The 21,367-nt window shown below is 46.1% G+C and overlaps 1 protein-coding gene across 1 annotated transcript in view; it reads left to right on the top strand.

Moving 5' to 3' along the window:
* LOC142895613 (FRAS1-related extracellular matrix protein 2-like) overlaps positions 1–21,367 on the top strand; it is a 51,053-nt gene that overhangs the window by 23,276 nt on the left and 6,410 nt on the right. The window contains exons 3-16 of the mRNA XM_076036809.1: positions 2,120–2,266; positions 6,094–6,324; positions 8,174–8,299; positions 9,398–9,649; positions 17,085–17,234; positions 18,178–18,387; positions 18,473–18,670; positions 18,773–18,937; positions 19,070–19,252; positions 19,333–19,463; positions 19,575–19,730; positions 19,838–20,141; positions 20,655–20,786; positions 20,958–21,289. Coding sequence (XP_075892924.1) covers positions 2,120–2,266; positions 6,094–6,324; positions 8,174–8,299; positions 9,398–9,649; positions 17,085–17,234; positions 18,178–18,387; positions 18,473–18,670; positions 18,773–18,937; positions 19,070–19,252; positions 19,333–19,463; positions 19,575–19,730; positions 19,838–20,141; positions 20,655–20,786; positions 20,958–21,289 — 2,717 coding nt within the window. The remainder of the gene's footprint in view (positions 1–2,119; positions 2,267–6,093; positions 6,325–8,173; positions 8,300–9,397; positions 9,650–17,084; positions 17,235–18,177; positions 18,388–18,472; positions 18,671–18,772; positions 18,938–19,069; positions 19,253–19,332; positions 19,464–19,574; positions 19,731–19,837; positions 20,142–20,654; positions 20,787–20,957; positions 21,290–21,367) is intronic.

Below are 21,367 nucleotides of genomic sequence, written 5' to 3'. Positions count from 1 at the left end.
ACAAAAATGTTCAACTTAATAATTAAAACATTTGGCTTGGCAGGAGATACAGATCTACACTTTGTATTATTGATTTGATAGATTGATTGAATTTATTCGGTCATTTCAAAGCGCAGAGATAGAAACAATTAAGGATGGTTTTAAATCAACCGACTCAACAGGCTGAGGCAGAGGCTAAATGCTAACGCCTTGAACGGCTCTTTGAACAGTAAACACTTCTAATGTCGTACCTGTTTTATATCTGTATACCTGTTTATACCTGTTGCTGTTATTAAAGTCTTTTTTTTTTTTTATTAAAAGTCCTTCTCAATGTTTATCCTGTCATGATGATTTACAAAAAATGAAACCACGGCTTCAACATTCCTTTCCATCGAGGCGCTGAAAAAGAATTTGAACCTCCCTACTTGAGTTGTGTGTAAGGGAACACAAACACCCCAACAATGGAACTCGCACCCGTGTGCAGGCTGAGAGAGCATCTAGTTTCACAGTCGCACTTGACCTCGAAAGCATGTGAACCAAATGCACCCTTGTATGCAGTGAAAGACCCCGAGGTGAACGTCTCTCCCTGAGGCCGGGGAAGAAAATGGACTCGGCGGAGCAGCTCAGCTGGATGCAACAGATTTACTGACATCAACAAACCGAGCTGGAGGCTGCTGGGGACTCAGCGGTGCCCGACACAAACAACGGGCAGCACCCTGAACCTGCAGAACAATGGCCCCTGCAGTTGCCCCCCCGGCAGTTTCACTTTTTTTTATTCCGCCTCGCTCGCGACTGCCAGATGCTTAGTGGCTCAGTCGTCTGTGTCCCGGCACCCTTATCCAGCGCAGCAGCAGGCGGCAGCTCTCACTGCAGCCCGGCGCATGCATACTTAATTTCAGGGACCGGTGGATTATTATTTAGACTGCGTGTCGGGGCTTGAAATTACAATATTAAGGTGTTTTGCGCCCCTCCCCCCTCTCCCTCTCTCTGACTCGCTGTGTGTTTTCGCTGCTCTCCATGTCGGAGTTTGCGCACCTGTTTGTCGGCTGCTGAAAATATGTGGTTTTGCTTTAAGCCCTTTTTGGTGAAGCGTTAGAGGCAAAGACCTTCCTGAAGCGAAGCCCCAGCCTTTGAATCCGACTTCAAAAAGCAAGCTGGGCCGGGATGACATAACCCAGTTCAGCCGCAAAACAGAAAGCCTTTATCTTAATTAGAAATGAAGCGAAGGAGGCGGCGTCAGTGCTGCACCTTCCGCACGAAGGTTGTTTGCCCCTTTTATTTTCACCACCCAGGGAGCGCAGACATATCATAACCAGGACCGTTTGTCAGATGGAGTAAATCTGTGAAAGAAAGATGTTTCAACCCGACACACCCGACGGTTCACAAATCCATGGGATTTCTCTCGCGGCCGCAAAGGAACAATCGCGCTTCTTTGAAGAATCTTTGAAGAATCTTTTAAAGAATCTTTGAAGATTAAGACCAACCTTCTGCCTGTCACACTCGCCGTCGGCCAGTTGAGTCTCTTCACCAGCAGCTAATTGGTGCCAGTGCCAGGCCCTCTATTGGTGCGGTGGGCGACACTTGGCGCGCGTCACTGCCATCACATTGTTTGCCCCTGTTCTTGTTTGAATGCTGGTTTTTATGGTTCCCAACCCCAGAAAATTGTGCATCAAAGCGCCGACTGCCGCAAGTAGCGCCCGGGGGCTTTGTCGGGAGTGAACGCTAGAATGTGGAATATTCACACCAGCCTTGGCACGGATTTTGCGACAGAAACTTGGAGAAATAAATTAACGAGATTTTTTTTTTTAAGGCCACTTAAGGTTCCGGTTACACCTCCGTCTACAGAGATTCGTCTTCTCGTGAAAGAAGGGAGGCGGAAAAACACATCAAGTTGAAGAGGCTTTAATTCACGCCAGAGCTACTGCCTGTTCCTCCTCCGAGGAAACTGATTCACACTGCAACGAGTGTAGGAATAATTTAAACTCGAGCTTTTTAAGATGGAATTTTTTAACAGATTGAAATTAGAAAATTCTCGCAAATCCAACCCTCTTGAAAAAGGTTGACTTTTTACAGCTACTACTACTACTACTACTTATTTGATGTTATAAGCTGACTTGGTGGGCTTTGTGGTTTTCTGCAGGAGGCAACAAACTGAAGAGCCAGCAGTTTCGTCTGAACTGGGCCTGGATCTCCTTGGAGAAGCAACATTATGTGGTGGACGAGGAGGTCAAGTTCCTGGAGTTGGTGCTGAAGAGGCGGGGCTACCTGGGAGAGACCTCCTTCGTTAGTAAGCAAATCCGCCCACACTTCGATCCACCGGACCACACTGTATTTAAAAGAAATAAAAAAAAAAACATACTTATTTTTAATAAACAAGGCAACACAGTCAGTAGCTGCGTTTCCATTTCCCCTGGAATTGCGCAAACCTAAATATCGCAATAGGAGGAGGAGATGGAAAATATTTTTTACAAGTAATCAAAAAGAGAAAATAGAACAAACATTCTTGACAGCAAACAAACGCAAACAGACAAAAGCAAATGTAAAAAAGGAATTGCGGCTTAAGCGCTTCACACCATTCAATGGAAACACCTGCAAATCGCAATTGTGCTTTGTCAAAATTCTAGAAATATCGCTTTTATTTTGCAAAAAACTGTAATGGAAACGCAGCTAATGTCTGATTGGGCACGACATGGGGATTCTTTTCAAACACAATCACAGCCCAGCTTTAATCAGACAAAGAAACAATCAAACACTGTGAAAGCAACAGAGACGTGTTAATGAATTTATTACCATCTTAAAGTAATCAGAGGGAACCACACACACACACACACACACACACACACACACACACACACTTCCTTTCCTGCAAGCCCCGCCCACAACACCAACAAAAACACACACACACACACACACACAACACAGCAACATGCACACAAACACTCAGGATATCATAGGCGCCCTTCAGGGGTCTCAGAGGTCACAACCTTTCACCTGTCTATTCTGACCCATGTTTACGTTTGAATGAGACAAAACCAGCGGAGCAAAGCCCCCCCCGCTGCACTCTTGAGAAAGGTCACCTGAAGCCGGCGCCTCTTTAAACGTTAACTGAAGCATTTATGGGCCGGAACTAAATGAACAATAACTGTTAGGAAACAAAGCAGGAAAAAGATTTATGGGAGCCAGAAATTCCTACTAGGAGCGCTCTTTTTTCCTCGCAGTTATCTGTTTGTATGATGAGACGTCTTAAAAAATGACCTGTTGCGAAAGGCCAAACCTACCTTACATCATTTATTGTAAAGCCTAAGATGCCCGAGGCAGCCGTGCTAATGAGGCTCCTCTGAAGCTCCTTGCAAATTCCCTGACCTTTATGGTGCACTGTATATGTCCCATTCCACATCACAGCTCTCCAGCAATTCAATAGACATGGAAAAAACCCAACCGAAGGCACATCACTTAGTGTTGCGTACATGTGAGCTAGGCAACACTAAGTAAGCATGTTTATGGTACAGAATAAGAGTAAGAGGCAGTATACGGTGAAAGCAAAAATATATTGAACCTTGTTATTTGACACCAGGGAAAGGTAAATAAGATGTCATTAATATTAAACAACACAGCGCATATATTTTGTATAAGGAGCTTTAGCAAACAATCATATCATTATCTGTTGTTTTGACTTTCAGGAGCGTCACTACTGTTTTATTTATGGTTGCATTATAAATTAAAGCAGCAGAGCTGTGAACTTTGGATGCCCTTAATGCTTTCTGGCCACTTTGAAAAAAAAGAAAAAGAAGAAAAGTCATAGCTTTGCGTTATTTTAATGCCCAGAATTACTGTTGTCGGCTTTCAAGTACAGATTGGTCTTTCACAGAGCTGTTATCTCATGTTTGTAAGATGCGTAACAATAATAAATGAGGGGGCCGATGGATCTCGCTACACTGCTGATTTACTCCCACGCCCCCCCCCCATCCCCCCTCCCTAACCCCTCCCCTTTTTTTTCCAATTTACAAAGCCATCAATGAAGCTATAAATTTGCTGTTCGAGTCGTGGATGATGAAACCTTTTATGTAGTTTACTTCTTCTTTCAGTAAATTAGTGTTTGTTTACGTCCCCGGGCATTGATTCTTTGATCGTCCGCGGCTCTCTTCTTCTTTTCAAAGTAGCCTTTTGAATTTTAATAGCTTTCCAAATGAGTCAAAGACGCATTTGCACACATTAATATCGAGCACGTCTTGAGAAAACTGCATGTTGTATGTTCACTTGCCAGTGCTTTGTTTGTTGCCGTATATGCGCTGGCATGAGCATGTATACGATATTTTTGAGCGTGTAAAACGTATGTAACTATTTGTACATCCAAAAGAAAGAAATAATAAATAATAATACAAAAAATAAAAAAAAAGCAAAAACATAACAAAACGTTGCGCATAGTTCGACAAAGGAGTCGGAAGAAATGACAAACTTTTTAAAAAATAAATCACACCAAAAGACAATTGTGTCCTCTGAAATCATCTGCATGTGTCCTCGTCAGTTCAAGTCTGATTTGTTAACAGAGTCACTTCCCATAAAGTTCACAAAACAGGCAACGCTGACAGCTCGAGCCACCCATCTGCCACAGTGTTAGCAGGAGATTATGACTGATCTCCGGCCAGTTGCCTTCACACGAAGGCTGCGGATATCACTCTATTTTTTTTTTTTTTTTTTTTTTTTTTTTTTTCCTTCGCGAGCATGACTGAGCAGTGATCAGAGGAGCCCACCGGTGGGGCTGCTGCTCGACTGCCGCCGAGTGCGCGCTCAGCGCAGGTGGGCATCGGCGCGGAGGCAACAGCGTGCCCACCTGCTGCAAAAAGCCTCAGAGTGACTGCTGAGAGCGGGACCGTCCAATCAAGACGTGGCGGCGGATCCAGAGCGCCGAGCAGCAAATTAGACTCCCTCTCCTCTCCGAGCTGCGCTTTGAAGGCTGCTGATTTTTCCAGCTCCATTGAGCTTGACCATTTTATCTCAGCACATACGCGCAGGGGCCCTTTTCTTCTTTCTGTACTTGCATATCAAAGTCTTTTTGCAAAATTTCTATGGTCATCAAAGACCGGAATTGCAATTTTCTCAAAAATCCCAAACTAATGCGTCTCTCTATCTTCGCTCTTTAGAAGATCTCAAGTGATGATGCGAGATTTAAAGCATCTCTTTTATTTTGTTGCGAGCAAGCATTCGTCTCTTAATAGATAGATTTTCCCACAGAGCATATTTATCAAGAAAGACCTTCTTTAAACATAAATTAATGGCCTTTCTAATTCCTGCCGCTTCTTTGCTTTAGTTTGTGTAATCAGTTTACAAAGACAATGCGTATACTGCCAACGCTTCCACTCAACAAGATCATGAGAGAGGTCGTTTGCATTGTCTGAGTCTATATCTGCCTTATACCATACAAATCCAGCTTTTTTTTATACAGGGTTATGAATTTTCATCATTATTCTCCAAACACATACAAAGAAGAGCATAAAAGCTTAAGTCTGTTTGTCTGTAGGGTAAAGAGTTGTTGAACTTGCTTTGATTTACATATAAATGACTTATTTTAATCAAAAACACCCAAAATATTATGTGAAAGTGATTATAGGAGCAAGTATTTTACATTCCTACTTCCCACAATGTGTCATTTCAAATCTCACCGCTTGTACCTTTGGATATTTTTCAAATTTATTGGAAAACTTTAATTAGTATTAATTCAATAACTACAGCCACACCCATATCCGACGTTATTATACTGTCATACCCCTTGATCTCACAAGGCTAAAAGAAGTGTTATTTATTTTTTGTAATCAACTTTTTATTCTTTTCAAAAAACATTGATAATGCAGTACAGCAAACACACATGTTTTTTGTTAATTACACACACACACAAAAAAAACACACAAAATACCCTTCCATCTGCACCCCCCCCATCCCCTCCTCTGAAAAATAAAACCCGTTAGTTCACCCCTCCTCTCCCTACCCATGGCATCAAAGCAATCACATGTGACATATAGGTCTAAAAGAAGTGTGACAATCATATTGTATTTCTAAGTGTTCCTCAGATGCTTCTTAAACATCCAGGTGACGTGATTTTTCCGTGTGCTCGCTCAGGTATCGGCACCGAGGACGGCTCTGCAGAGAAGGACAAAGATTTCCGTGGAAAGTCCCAGAAGCAGGTGCAGTTCAACCCGGGCCAAACTACTGCCACCTGGAAGGTTCGGATCCTGCCAGACAACCAGTACGAAGTGTCGGAGACATTCCGGATAGTTCTGTCGGAACCGGTGATGGGGGCTCTGGAGTTTCCAGATGTTGCCACCGTGGAGATTCTGGACCCTGGAGATGGTCAGTGGGCATTTCACTTCAAGGGGATGAAACGGATCAGCGCTTATGTTTTAGAATGCCGTCAGACGGATCCATTTTCAATGCCGGCCTTTCAAACTTTGTCACCCAGCAGAAAAGTACGTGCAGTCCTTGTCCATTTTCAAAATCTTGATTTTCTAACGAAACACTCGGTGTGCTTTAAAGGAGCTTGAAAGCAGAACAAACCTTTGAAGGTTGGGCATCACGTGTCTCACATCAGACACGACTGCTTGGCGCAGATGTTCATTTAGAACCGAGACGGGGAAACCATTGTAAAGGAAAAAGAAAGACACCGGCCGCCTTTTCAATAACTGACAGCGAAATCTTTCTGACTTGCTGCGATGAGCAAGCTCGAACAATCAAAGCAGAAGAAAAACGTGTGTGACAGACTGGAGGAGGAGGAAACTGGTAAACAGTGAAAATGTGCTTTTCCCTAAACAGCTCTACCAGTGCAGCATATTCCACACATGAAAGTACTTTCCTGGCTCTTCTTTTGCAGCACCGACATCAGTTCCAACGTCTTGGCCGGCTGCCCTCGTTTCATCAGAGATAAACCTTATTTCCAGCCGAAACTGATCTTGACCTTTGCTTGAATGTGACCTGAAAATAACTCTCTAATGAGTGCGTCTGTCTTTTTTTTTTTTCCTACCCTCTTCTTCTGCGAGTGTACGTAAACAAGGTCAGATGCGTATGTAGAGAGCTCGGCGCGTCGAGCTGACTGGCATGTGAAATGCGCGCAACAGCTCAGATGAACGGCATCGCTGCAAACAGCTCGACTGTGATGGAGACGAGATGAAAAAGAAGCCAATTATTGCAGATTTTGCACATTGCTGTGGCCATCAACTATTCATGCCATTCAGCGTGCCGAGTCGTAACTTTGCTCCGCCGAGCATCTGGGCCCCGGAGAGCCGTAAACGGGCAACTGTCTCGGTGGAAAGATGCAAAAGAAAAAAGAAATCCTTGTGTACGTTTGCTGAGCTTCTAAGATTTTTACCCTCTCAAGGTCAAATACACTTTGAATTTTCCATTTATTTTTTTTTTTGTACTACAAGCGCGGGCAGGAAAAAAAAAAAAAAAATGTCCTTAAAGGCTGACGGCGCTCAAGTGCAAAAAATGAATAATTCTCAGTGTGCGGACCACGCATGATTTCACTTAATTGTTTGTATGGTCCACAGAGTGGCAGAGGAAAAAGCTCAAGTGCTGTTGACTCACAGGGTGATAGACAGGAGACTCGTCTCTGTCATCGGCCAAGCTAACAGCAGGCTTCCCATAAAGCTCGTGAGGTGCCGGCCAGCGCCGACTGTTTCGAATTCATCCCCTGGAATCTCAGCCTTTCATTGCATTTTCTCCACTTATTTTCGATTGATGGTTCATGTTCAGCCACAGCTTTGCTTCCCGTGTGATTCACTGTGGCAGCTAACCAAGCACTATACACTGAATAAACAATGGAGTGTAGGGTTGGAAGAATAATACGAGTGTAATTGTGTGTGAAGAGACATTTAAAGAACCAATATTATGCAAAATTCACTTAACCAATTTTTTTTCCAGTGACTTTGTGCATAATGTCAGTGAAGCCTACGGAAAGGACAATAGTCCATGATTTACTTCTTTTGCTCGCTGCATTTCTCATGCAGTGAGTGTTAAAATACACATTTCTGGAAACCCTCTGTGTGTCACATTGGGCACGGGTATTGTTTGCTTTTGTTTTTTTTTCTGGATTCATGTATTTTTCTTTCTAATCAATCATTGGACGGTGCGCTGCATGAAAAACAACAAGCTGTTGAAACGCTCTTATTTTTTTTATTTTTTTTTCCCATTTGCCCACACACAGAGTCAACAGTCTTCATCCCTTCGGCTGTTTACAACATCGAGGAGGATGTCGGTGAGCTGCTGGTCCCGGTGAAGAGGAGCGGGGATGTCAGTCAAGAGCTCATGGTCATCTGCTACACACAGCAAGGTAACACGGCAGCTTTTAAAGTCTAATGTCGCTGCGTAATACCCCGCGACTCACAGCAAGTCTGGCAGCGTGGCAAAAAGAAAAACGCAGCACTTCTCAGCCTTTTCTTCTGAGCCCCTTCCCGTCTCCACCACCCTCTGCCAAGTCCCCGGTCACAAATAAAAACCCCACAGGCTTCTGCGTCGCGCCGCACTCGTCACGAAAGTCTCTCAGTGATCCGCCACGGTGTGAACACGGCAAACACAACCTGCCCGTGTCATGTAGGTAAAAAGAGAGACGTCGCCTGCCGCGCTGCCGCTGCAGGCGGATGTGAACGCAGCCTCGCCTGCGATGTTTCCACTCGCTCCGTTTTACACCTCCAGGGAGGTTTTGCCGCTACTTCAGATGCAGCTGTGTTGGACGGCTGCCAGCCAGAGTAGAGACCTCCGCGGAGGTGACCTAGTCTGCCGACATGACCCTCGGGAGCCTGTTGGTACAATAGTTGCACTATTGTACCCAAGCTAATTATCAAATGGATTACTGCGCATTTCACACTGCATGAACAAATCAAGCAAATAATAAAACATGTCTCTAAGCGGCTATAGAAAATGGACGGATATATATTTTGTAATTTGCTTGCGTAATTCAATATATGTACATATATATATATATATATATATATATATATATATGTATATATATACATATATATATATGTATGGCTGTCAAACGATTATTTTCTTAGTTGTGATTAATTGCAGAATTTATATAAGAATATATATATATATATATATATATATATATATATATATATATATATATGTATATATGTATATATGTATACATATATATATATATATGTATATATATATATATATATATATATATATATATATATACATATATACATATATATACACACACATCTGAAGATTCCACATCGTTGTGATTAATAAATATATTAATATGAACATTATCCTTGAACAGTGAACAGCTCCATGTATTATGTGGGAAAGTGACGCAGGCTGCTCTCCCTCCCAGTTAGTTTAAATAATTAACTCTGCCTCCTGTTTTTCTGTTCTGCTTTGGGTTTGTTTGGTTTCTTTTTTCCACTCCCAGTCTCAGCCAAAGGCACCGTTCCCACCACCGTCCTGTCCTACTCCGATTACATCTCCAGGCCCGAGGACCACCACAGCATCCTGCGCTTCGACAAGGGAGAGGTGGAGAAATCCTGCCGGGTGGTGATAATTGATGACTCGCTGTACGAAGACGAGGAGAGCTTCAATGTCACCCTCAGCATGCCCATGGGGGGCCGTCTGGGCTCCGAGTTCTCCACAGCCAGAATCACAATCATCCCGGATGCGGAAGACAGTGAGTTGACATTTGACTGATGTGAAGTGTGATGTTTGGTGCTGTGTGCAGTCAGTCCGGCAGGTTTAGCCGACAGAAACCTGAAAGTCGATCGTTTGGTGGCAGAGATGTTTTTCATTTCAGTTTCAAGGGTTTTTCTTTCTTTTTTTTTGTTCATGCCCTCGGGAAAGGGTCTGCGACTATTTTTATTTTTGTGAGGAAAGCAGTTTATCGGTTTTTATTTGAACTGTGTTTGGGCGATAGAAGTCTTTTTCTTATGATCTGAATGTGCAATTTTGATAGTCGCCAGTCAAAAAAACATATGTCTGCATCCCCGGACACACAAGCGGTTGCTGCAGCAGGCAGACAGACCACAATTATGCCGATGTGCTTCGGAAAAATACGTGTTCGGCGTCAAAAAGCGTCGGAGTGTGGGAGCGTACTTCCTGCCGGCGACTGCCTTTATCTCCCATCTCCAGACTGCAGACTGGAGGGCTGATAGCCTCCCCGTATCTCCCCGATGCCTCTTAGTTTCCCAACACCTGGCGGCCATCTCTTATCTGCGTAGCGCTCCGCTGATCTCTGGAAGCACTCTGTGAAGTCAAGGCTGCCTCCCCCGGGCCACCGAAACCCAACACGGCATCGGAAGCCTCGTTTCGCCTTTAATCAGAAGCCATTTGATGACGGATAATTGCAGCGATGATGCAAATCTTCGATTCGCTCTTCCGTCTAATTACGCGGGGTTAGCGACCATTGAGAAGTGATTTTTCCCTTCTCAACCTCTTTTGTTTCTGTTATTGTAAAAACTCGACCAGCTGCTCTTTTTGTCCTTTTTTGGCATCGTTTTCCTTCTTCAAGAACTGTCCTTAAAACTGAAAAAAAAAAAAAAAAAAACCCTCTTTGAATATCGCGCCTGTCACGATACAAGTACAGTTTTGCACTGATCAGTTGATTGAAGAGTTAAACAGACTTGTCAAGAATGGTTTCAGGCACTGCAGCACAAGATAAGATAAGATGTGATTATGTGTCTGTGAAGTGGTGATGAGGAGGTTTTGCCATTGAGAGTCCAGCAGCAGCAGCAGAGGCAGCAGCAGCAGCAGCGGCAGCAGCAGCAGCAGCAGCAGCAGCAGCAGCAGTGGCATCTTATTGTCGTCCTCTCGTCCTCAGTAAACACACTTCTTTTAGGGGACTTTGTCTGACTTGTCGTGGTAACTTTCCTTTACTGCCACGGTGAAACCTTGCTCCTGTTCATGTGTGTGAGTGCATGAGGCTGTTTGACCTTGGTCGCCCTCAAGTGTTTACTCCAGACCGCCCGAGACAGCTGTTCAGACTGACGCGCTTTAACAGGACGGACAAAAGACGGCCCTCGAGGCGCTCGGCCAAAAAAAAAAAAAAGAAGAAGAGGAGAAAAAAACGGATTTTATCGCCGCCGCTGTAACATCTGCAGGCAGCGTCGCCGTCTTTACGGGCGGCCTTTAACGCTTCGAGTCATGCATGCCTTCACAACTGCCAGAGAGACAATATTGATTGGAGACCTTATAGACCGAGGTTGTGCTGCAACGGCCTGACTCAGCCGTCACCCATCGCTTGTCATTCACATTGAGGATAAAGTTTGAGGGAAAAAAAAAAAAAAGCAAAAAGATTAGCCTTGAAAAATTCTGGCTGCGTCGTTGCCTTTTTTGTTGCAGGCGGAGAAACTATTTTATAGGACTGCTGCAGGAAGTCGGTGTCGCCGTTGGCATGCTGGCTTTTTTCAAGACTTCCTCGAGAGATTCAATTGAAGCGATTTATTTATCCACCTCGGCCTGAGAGGTTGGTCCATTATATTAAATCTAATAGGAAATGGGATTAGACTTCCTGCGTGACTTTATCTTCATTGGAGAATCTGTTCCTCTACACATGAATCAAAAAGGCAAAAAAAAAAGAAAAAAAAAGGAGAAGCCATTATATGGTTGCCTCGACTCACACTGACAACTGTTATTCTTGCCCGTCGATTCAGTTTCTGCTTTGTCTACAATTACGCCGTTCTGCCCCTGGCTTGGTCACAGCGGCTAAATAAGAAAAACGCCTGGGCTTGCATAGAGGGAGAAAGCAGGCACGGAACCCGCAAAGCGCCTCGTCCAACCTGATTGTGGGGTGACATTGAGGGGACATTGCACACGTCTATTATCGAGCAATTTGGCAGCTTAAGACATCCGCTGATTGCCTGAACGTCTCCACACAAACAAAAACACAAACGCTAATGATAATCTGAATCGCGCTCGCGCAAACAATTTTGTGGGCGACACACCGGCAAAGTGTCGTTTGTGCATTCTTTAGGTTTTGCGGGCGCCGGCTGTATTAAAAAAAAAGAGGTAATGCAAGGTCCAACTTCCATATCTCCCAGGAGCAGACAGCAGGGAGGTACGCAGTGGTGAATAGCTTGAAAGCAAACAGAAGCTGACCGGTCCTCTGCCTTTAAAAGTGCGAGAACGCAGTGCAAGACTCACTCGCTTCCCCACAAATCTTCTCGGTATTAAATTAAAGGGCACATCTCGGTGCACAGTGCAGGTGCGAACGGTCGTTTGTCTCGATGTGGCCCTGCAATGCGATTAACCGTTAGGGGTGTAACCCCCCCCCCCCCCCACCCTAGACAGACAGCCGGGATCGGCTCCGTCTGCACCGCAATCCTGAGTGCAGGATAAGCGCTGATAGAAACCGGATGGATGGATCCAGGTCCATTTCTTACAACTATCTCCTCTGTCGCGCATGAAATGGGCAGGCAAATGGGGCACCGCATGCTTCCTCTTCTTTTTTTTTTCCTTCTTGTCATTGCTCTCTGAGCTGCAGTTGTCTAATGGTTGTTGGAAGGAGTCTGCCTGACTGAACACCTGGCTCTGCCTGCGAGAGGTCTTCACCGAGGCTCCCCAGGAGGGCTTTCAGCAGCTACAACGAATTACCAGCTCAAGTAGCCCCTGCTCGCTGGAAACACACACGCACACACACACACACACACACACACACACACACACACACACACTCCAGTGATATCAGCGAAAAAATGCACGTCAGCGATATCTCCCGTTCTGTACAAGCAAAGTGGGAGAGCATGACAAGATGAAAACAGAGTAAACAGAAGCGCATCGCCTGGCAAAAGGCCGAGAGTTAATCTTCAGGAGATATTTTCTCTGGTATATTAAACCAAGCCATTATCTGCCGCCGCAATTTCTCCCCTAGTTTATTCAGAACATTGGCAGCAATAATCTGTGCAAGGTCAATTATGCAAAGGATTGAGACATGGAATGAAAATGGAATGGAAATAGGATACAGGAGTGTTACCAAGTGCACTTTCCAGAAACAGAAGATTTATTATTAAGGCATCATTAGCCATACATTGATTTGTATACGTGTGCCTTTTTTGTTAAATAACAATAAAGTATCACGTAGATCACGTAGAAATATGAATACAGATATGTGAATCTTGAGTATTCGCCCCTCAGCAGCTGCAGCACTGATTACCACCACCTTCAAAGGGGGCTGAACACATGTAGAGGACATTTCCACACTTTCACACACGCTGGTCGATAGCCTTGCCTTTAAAGACGAGAACCAAGTAAGAAGGTCAACGTAAGCGCCGACCTGTTAACATTCTTACCATGTTTGCGCTGGAAACAATGGGACTAAGAGCCATCTCTCCCCCGGTTGAACAGAAACACAGCACAGATAGGAAGTTGATCCCTGAACAAGAGCGGCTTTTATTGTAATCACCGGAAAAATTTGCTCGGAAATAAGTGCCATACCGTTCATGTAACTGCCGCAGTTAAAGGTGCTTTTAGCCGGCAATATATTGCAGAAGCAATAAAATGGCTGGTGATGCAGTTTTATGCCCCAACATAACAACTAAAGTGAATATATTGAAATGGTCCAAAAAACAAAATAGGAGAACAGACGAAAGAAAGAGGAACCCCTTAAAAACAAAATGAATGTGGTCATTGTAATCAGAGGCAGAAAAGAGGCGCTAATAGCCATGCTGTGTCACTGTGTGATATGGTGTAATTAAGGCGTGACTGTACATATAATGTTCAGCTTATTGGGCTTTAGGAAAAAGCTAATTTTCCAATGTAAAGCAAAACTGGCAGCGTGATCACTTGATGGAAAATGATATTGCTGCTGTAATTGTCAGGAATTAAAATAGAGAAGAATTGGCAAGAGGGACGTCCCCTCGCTCATCCGGGTTACAAACAAACAGAGATGGTGTTGTGGCTTTGTTTGCTCGCTGGAAGTTCAGTGCTCAACACAAACGCCGGCCTCAGAGGACCTGCAGGGAAGCGGTTTGTTTTGGCATGCCGCACGCGATGATAAGACATTCATTGTTTGGATGATCTAAGCCTGACGAGCCTTTCGACTCTTAAGGAAGCCGCCAGCGTCCCGTCCCAGTCTTCATATCGTTGAAATACGGCTGGGCTTGTTGGCAGCTTCCGCCTGGGGGGGGGGGGAGAGTTACGCCGTCTTTTTTTTTCCGCTAAAAGGTAAATCTTGTTGAACCTTTTAAAGACGTAAGGTTTACAGGCCGCCCGGGCGTTCTAGAGCAACATGCACGGACAGCTGCCGTCCTCCAATTACTCTCCGCCTTCCCAGCGGCGGAGCATCTGCACGCCAACAGCAACATCCTTTTTTTCCACAGTTTCTACTCTGGCGCTGGGCCGCGCGGAGTCTGGGCGAACTTGTCCCCTCTTGCCGGGGTAATTGCTGTTTGATATTGACTTTGCATCCGGGAAAATATTTTTGGTGCTTTTTTTTTCGCGGCAGGATCCGACTGGTGCGCTTTAAAGCCCCCCCGTGTCAGTTTGCCTGTAAATTTCTCCCCCGAGTTCTGAAGGTGTGATTACGAGCTGTTTTTAAAGGATGGGCGGATCTCGTGTGCGCGCGTTATATCCCGGATGGGTATAAATCGAAGAAGGTTGGAGGGTGGTGGGGTGGTGGGTGGGGGGGGGGGGGGGGGTGCACGCCAACCCTTTCATTATGCCTCGCCTGGATTTCCATTCTTTGTGGAATAAACAGATGTTTCAAGGCCAAAAAAAAAAAAAAAAGGTGCTGACTTTCTTTTTGGATATTCCAGCGTCTCTCGCTGCCGCATTGAGGGTGGAGGCGCTTTGTGCGTTTTTTTTTTTTTTTTCTTTTTCTTTTTCTTTTTGATGTGAGTTGCACAGTGGGCAGAGGAGCATCTGCCGGTGCCCAAGGATCTCACTATTAAAGACGCCACTTAGCGCAGTGGGAATGTCATGCAAAGTTCAAGCGAAATCAAGCAGTCAGTGGGAGTGTAACAGTCTCCTTGGCGATGCCCATCTCCCTCTCTTCCCCCCCGTCTTTTAGCTTACCCTCACATGTACGCGACGGCGGAGACAATTTATTTCCTTTCCTTGTTTACATTATGCAAGCTCACGCTGACCTTTAACGCAGTTCCATGCTGTGTTATTTTTATATCATTTTGCGTCACACACAAAAAAAGAATGACTGATATTTCATCTTTTGTCCTTTATGCCTAAGAGTTTTTTGTTTTTTTGTTTTTTTTAAGGGAAAGAAGTGAGAGCCTGATGCTGTTTGGGGTACCTTCATCTTATTTGAGCGTAAAGCAAAGCCAAAAAGAAAAAATATTCCAGATTATCTCAGTCTGCATCCAGGTAACCGTAGAGCTGTGTGCGAGGGCTGATGCTGGCAGGGCCGACGCAGTTCAGAAGCCAGCGGTTCGCCTTTCAGTTAATGGGCCGTGGTTCTTTGAAGAGCACTGCCTGCCTGCCTGCCTGCCTGCCTGCCTGCTCCACAAACCTTATCTCATTACTGGACGGGTGCAACAGGGCCGTCGTTTTCTGGCTGCCAACCTCGGGGCTAGTAGATCTCGTTACTCCTCCTGCTGGGGGACGTGGCGCAGGCAGCCAAAACCTTTGCTTTTGTTTGGGTTCTCTGCAGAGAGGAGTTCTGGCAGTCGCGCGGCTCTCCATGCAGCACTCATTGTCCCCGCCGTCCTCCCAGGACAGATTAAAGTATATAAGTTTTTCCGCTGTCTGCCTGCCTTTTAGTGGAAACAATATTTTAGCCTCTGACGTGCTCCACCTGGAAGGATCGCAGAAGATTATTTTTGCCTTTCACGGCCTGTCTTATCTTGTTAGAGCCGTTATCGCCGGAGCGGGGTGCAACTAAATATGCCATTTCTTCACACGCACGGAACACCGAGAATAATTACGGACTTCTTTCTTTCTTCTATTTTTTTTTTTTTTTTTCTTCATTTTGATCGGTGACGGTGCCTGGCAGCACAATTACAAGACATTTAATCTCCCTTGCTCGTGCATTTTGGTTACATTCCGCTACCTAATTATCACACACTTACAACAATAGGGATTTTGTTATCGTGCAGCACATTTTGTGCATCCCCACTGTTTTTTTTTAGGTACAACACTCGATTGTCATGGAAACCAAAGCGCTGCCCATGGCCACCGCCATTCACATTATCTATTCAGTGTTTGGACAGAGTTGCTCTGAAAAGCACAAGGTTTCCACCGCTCCTCTCATTAATCATTGTGGTTGTGGGGCATTTAGGTTTGAGCAGGTTTTCTTTTTTTTTTGTTTCGTCTTTGGAATGATTTCAGATTTTAGGGGCTGCTGTTATTTCAGTCTTGCACTCTGGGCGCTGCTGTGGTTGACTCGCGATAGTTTTTAAGTCTATAAATAGACTCTCTGACAAGATGCTGTCGTGGCTGCACCATGGCAGTTGCTGCCTGCACCGTCTGAAGGGGAATGTACACAGACGTCCAAAGCCCTAATCCGTCCCATCACTAGTGACACGACACGTTGTACATCAGCGACAGTTGACAGGCCCTGAAACGGTTAAAATGGATAGTGGGAGAGTTTGGCTGCAGCAGTCAGTCTAAGCCCAGAAGACGCACTAATTGCAGGCGGGCAGGCCCGGGCTGGCACTCGGAGCTCTGCACCCCCCCAGACCTCCAGTCAGGCCTTCCGTCTGCCTCTCACGCTATCAAAGTCAGCCGCCGCCGCGCCGCCAGCTTCAGCGGCAGCTAAAACCGTGTAAAACCTGCCCAGCCTTCAAGTTACTTTTAATGTTGCAGATGTTGAAATCCCCCCCGCGCCCCCCCCCGACACACAACACACATCCCCGCACCCTCAAAACACCATTACGGCAAATTAGAAGGTCTTGTTTACCAGCTACGATTACAGCGGCGGCGACAACCTGCTGGTGTTCCAATGGAAATATTTCGTCAAATTCTTGCAGCACTCAGGGGCAATCTTACAGAGCATGGTAGCTATTACACCGTGCGCGCTGCAATTACAAGGCATTCACCGGGCTCCCATCATGAATCAGCTACGAGATGATTATGGATTACATCCTCCTGTTTGCTTCTCTCTCTCTCTCTCTCTTTTTTAATCTCATTTCGCTCCTTCCTCTGCTCTTCCTCCAACCCAGTTCCCGTCTTCTACCTCGGCAACACCGACTACCACGTGGACGAGAGCGACGGCTACGTGGAGGTGCAGGTGTGGAGGACGGGCACCGATCTCTCCAAGGCGGGAACGGTCACAGTGCGCTCCAGGAAGACAGATCCGGTTTCAGCTGAGGGTACGAATGTGTCTCCTGCAGTTTGAGCTAATTGTTTCTACAGGGGGGTGTGGGGGTGTGGGGGGGGGATCAGCTCACCAGAAAACAACGGTCAACAAGTCATTGTCACTTTTTTGTTGTTTCTCTGAGCTCGAGAGTCCAAGGAGAGCTTACCCTCTTAATAAATTGGGCGGATGAAGTGTGGAATGCACACACTGTGTCAGGCCAGGGGGAGAGATCTTAGTCAGCCGTTGCCTTATAGGCATTGGATATGCACACTGCAGTGAGGATAATGGCGGTTTGAGTGAGGACAGAGCTTTAGGAATGCATACTGATTGTTCCGCACGCTGGTAAGCGCTTTATACTCCAAGACTGGCTGCTATCTCATCCAGGCTTCCCTACAGCCTCTATTATCTCGGGCCCCCAGGCGGTCTGGTTCTCCGCCCCTCCCCCTCCCCCCAGCCCATCTATCACCCCTGTACAAAACATCTCCGCTCTTGGGCGTCTTATAACTGTAAAAATACCCCGGTATTTAATCATAGCCGGCTCACAATCCCACACTTCCCAACACGTAAGGTAAGTGGGTCAAAAGTACACGAGGAAAGCCCGTGGGCGGAGGGGTGAGCTCCCCGTACCCGCAGCCTTCAAAGAGTGGCAAATGAATTACCTGTTTGCGCTGGGGGGAGACATCCAGTTTCTCTCTCTGTCCTCCTTCAATCACGCAACAAATTCCAACCGCTCGCCGCAGCCGACCAGGCGCTGCAAAGCGTGACTGTCGTCTGTGTGCTGCGTACATTCTTTCCTCTTTGCCGGCTGCCCGCTATTTGCAAATGATAACGTAACACGAGAATGGCTGGCGAAATGCAATTCACCACGTCAGTCCATTTGCACTACATGCATTTCATCCTATAAGCGGCCTATTCAGTGAGACGTACCCTGACTTGTATTGTGTTTGCTGTTGCAGCTGGCCTGGATTATGTGGGGATCAGCCGGAATCTGGATTTTGCTGCGGGTGTCTCCATGCAGACGTTCCGAGTGGTCATCCTGGACGACCTGGGCCAGCCCATCCTGGAGGGGCCCGAGAAGTTTGAGCTGGTACTGAGAATGCCAATGAACGGGATCCTCGGGGAGCCGAGCAAAGCTACCATCCTCATCAATGACACCGTTTCTGACTGTAAGTAAAAAGAAAACAACAATCAAAGGTGGCTTGGATTGGTTGCAGTCATGGGTGTTCCTGGATTTCATTTTTGTCATTGCAGTGCCCAAAGTGCAATTCCGCGATGCTGTGAACGAGGTCAATGAAGGCTCTGGGCAGGTGTCAGCGATTGTTTACCGCAGTGGGGATGTCAGCTACAAGTCCACAGTGCGCTGCTACAGCAGGCAGGGGACGGCCCAGGTCATGATGGACTTCAACGAGAGGCCCAACACAGACGCTTCCATCATCACCTTCCTTCCAGGTGGTGGAGGGAAACACGGCAGATGCTTGTTATTAATGTTTTTTTCCTAACTGATTTGGCACTGATTTGAAAAAAAAAAAAAAAAATTACAAACGTTTTCAGGAGAGATCGAGAAGCCGTGTGTGCTGGTGCTCGTCGACGACACCGAACACGAGGAAGATGAGGAGCTTCGTCTCGTGTTGGGGAGCCCGAAGAGTGAATCTCCATTTGGAGCATCCGTCGGAAAACGGAATGAAACTCTCATCAAGATAAAAGATGACACAGACAGTGAGCATGAAATAGTTTTATGAAGATTTAACATAAACAGTTTGTTTCATGGACTACGATATCAAAATTAATGTTGACTAGCTCCCTCTTGCTTCCTGGGAACACTTTTAACTACTTGTTCTGCTCTCTCAGAGTCAATCATTCGCTTTGGAGAGACCAAATTCAGCGTGAGCGAACCAAAGGAAAGTGGCCAGGTGTCGATTGTGAAGATCTCAGTGCTGCGTATCGGAGACACCTCCAAAGTCTCTGTCGTGCGAGTTCACACCAAGGATGGGTCTGCCACCTCTGGAGACGACTACCACCCCATATCAGAGGGTAGGTTTGCCCGTTTGGACACACTATCGCGTTAACTTTCCAGATGTAAATTAGCGCCAAATGTCCCCGCTCCTTCCTAGAAATTGTGTTCAAGGAGAGCGACACAGAGCACTATGTGGAGGTGGAGATTCTGTATGACGGCGTCAGAGAAATGAGGGAGGCGTTCACGGTCCACCTGAAGCCTGATGAGAACATGGTGGCAGAGACGAAGGTGAGAACTCTGTAATTTAGCCGTCACCTGGCCGTGCAACACCCCATTAGACGGCTGCGGCAATTTGTTCTCCATTACAATGGCCGTAATTACTTCCTTTTCAATCAACAGATGAGCAAGGCCATAATCTATATCGAGGAGACCAACAGCATGGCAGACGTCACCTTCCCGTCAGTGCCACGGGTGGTTTCTCTGTTCCATTATGATGACATTGAGAGGAACAAGGACCTTCTCCCCATGGCTGGATATCCTGTTATTTGTGTCACTGTACGTCCCGAATGAAAAGCTCGATCATCTGTGTCATTAAATACTTTAAATCTATTTGAATATTCAATGTATTCAAAGCTTATTTTTTTCTTTCCCTCTCCATTCAGGCTTGTAACCCAAAGTACCCGGACTACGACAAAACCGGCTCCATCTGTAAAAGCGAAAACATCAACAACACCCTTACGAGATACCGTTGGCTCGTTAGTGCCCCGACAAGCCACGACGGCGTCACCAGTCCCATGAGGGAAGTGGACTTCCATACTTTCTTCACTTCCTCCAAGCTCATCACCCTGGACTCAGTGTACTTCCACGCAGGATCTCGGGTCCAGTGCGCCGCAAGGTGTGTGAACTCCAATGGGGACGAAGGTCTGGAGCTCAGCAGCCCCATCGTGTCCATCAGCACCGTGGAGGGTGAGGAGAAATCATTGTTTACCCTCAACATGCGAGCAATTCAATGGAATTCAACATTTTTCTTTTCTGCTGCTGGTATTTACTATTTTTTTATTCAGGGCTGACAGACACCTGGCCTTGAATTGCATCTGTGATCTAGATCATTTCTGAAATATCGCAAATCCATTTTTCCAGCCGCCAGCAGAAATAGTTTTCAGTCGTGTGATTGTATTGAATTCCATAAACAACGAGCTTCCTTTTAATTGAGTGAAAACCAGAAAGAAACTGTGACTAACTACCTTCAAAAACTCCACAGGAAGGTGAAGAAGTTGAACGCTGGCTTGCAAGCTAGCCAGCTAGCCAGCTAGCTAGCTGCTTCTCAATGCCTACTTTAGTTCCTGCAATAGTAGCAGTTTTAGCTGAAATGCTAGGACAAACGTGTTTCCAACTCCTCAAGGAGGAAAAGTAACTTTTGCTTGACAATTGCTCATTCCTAATTCTTTCATTCTTCTGTGTTTTTATTGATGCTTGCAGGAGTGTGCCAACCACGTGTCGTTGGCACGGTGGGCGCTGAGCCCTTCTCTGCCAAGCTGCGCTACACTGGAACAGAAGACAGCGACTATCCCAATCTCATCAAACTAACAGTCACCATGCCTCACATTGACGGTAGGAGCCGTTGGTGTCTAGGGACATTTGATTCTTGGTTCCATATTTCACTCATCAACTGCAACTTTGAAAAAAAAATAAAAAAAATAGTCACAGTTAAACCCCGGCTTTCTAGTTAAACCCCCTGCTGTCTATCCTGACCCTGGTTTCTCTCCATGTGTCCTCCGTCAGGTATGTTGCCAGTCGTGTCAACGCGGCCCCTCTCCAACTTTGAGCTCACGCTGAGCCCCGACGGCACCCGCGTGGGCAACCACCGCTGCTCCAACCTGCTGGATTACACCGAGGCCAAGACTCGCTTCGCCTTCATCACTGAGGCCACCAGAAATCAAGAGGTGATTGGTGAGACGGCGCCGTACCAGTACAGCACGGACCTCAGGGGATCCGGCACCCTGAGGTTCTACCGGAACCTCAACCTGGAGGCCTGTCTGTGGGAGTTCACCAACTACTACGACATGTCCGAGCTGCTCAGCGACTGCGGCGGCACGATCGGGACTGACGGACAGGTAAGCACTCCCACCTTTGAGCTTTTGCTCACCTTTGACCCGCGTTGTCATCTCCAGACATGACATGCAAGGAGTCGG

This window comes from Nelusetta ayraudi, unplaced genomic scaffold, assembly GCF_046127955.1.
Source record: "Nelusetta ayraudi isolate G7.1 ecotype Tasmania unplaced genomic scaffold, CSIRO-AGI_Nayr_v1 ptg000048l, whole genome shotgun sequence".
In the NCBI taxonomy this organism is placed as follows: domain Eukaryota; kingdom Metazoa; phylum Chordata; class Actinopteri; order Tetraodontiformes; family Monacanthidae; genus Nelusetta; species Nelusetta ayraudi.
This window is presented reverse-complemented; position numbering and strand designations above follow the sequence as displayed.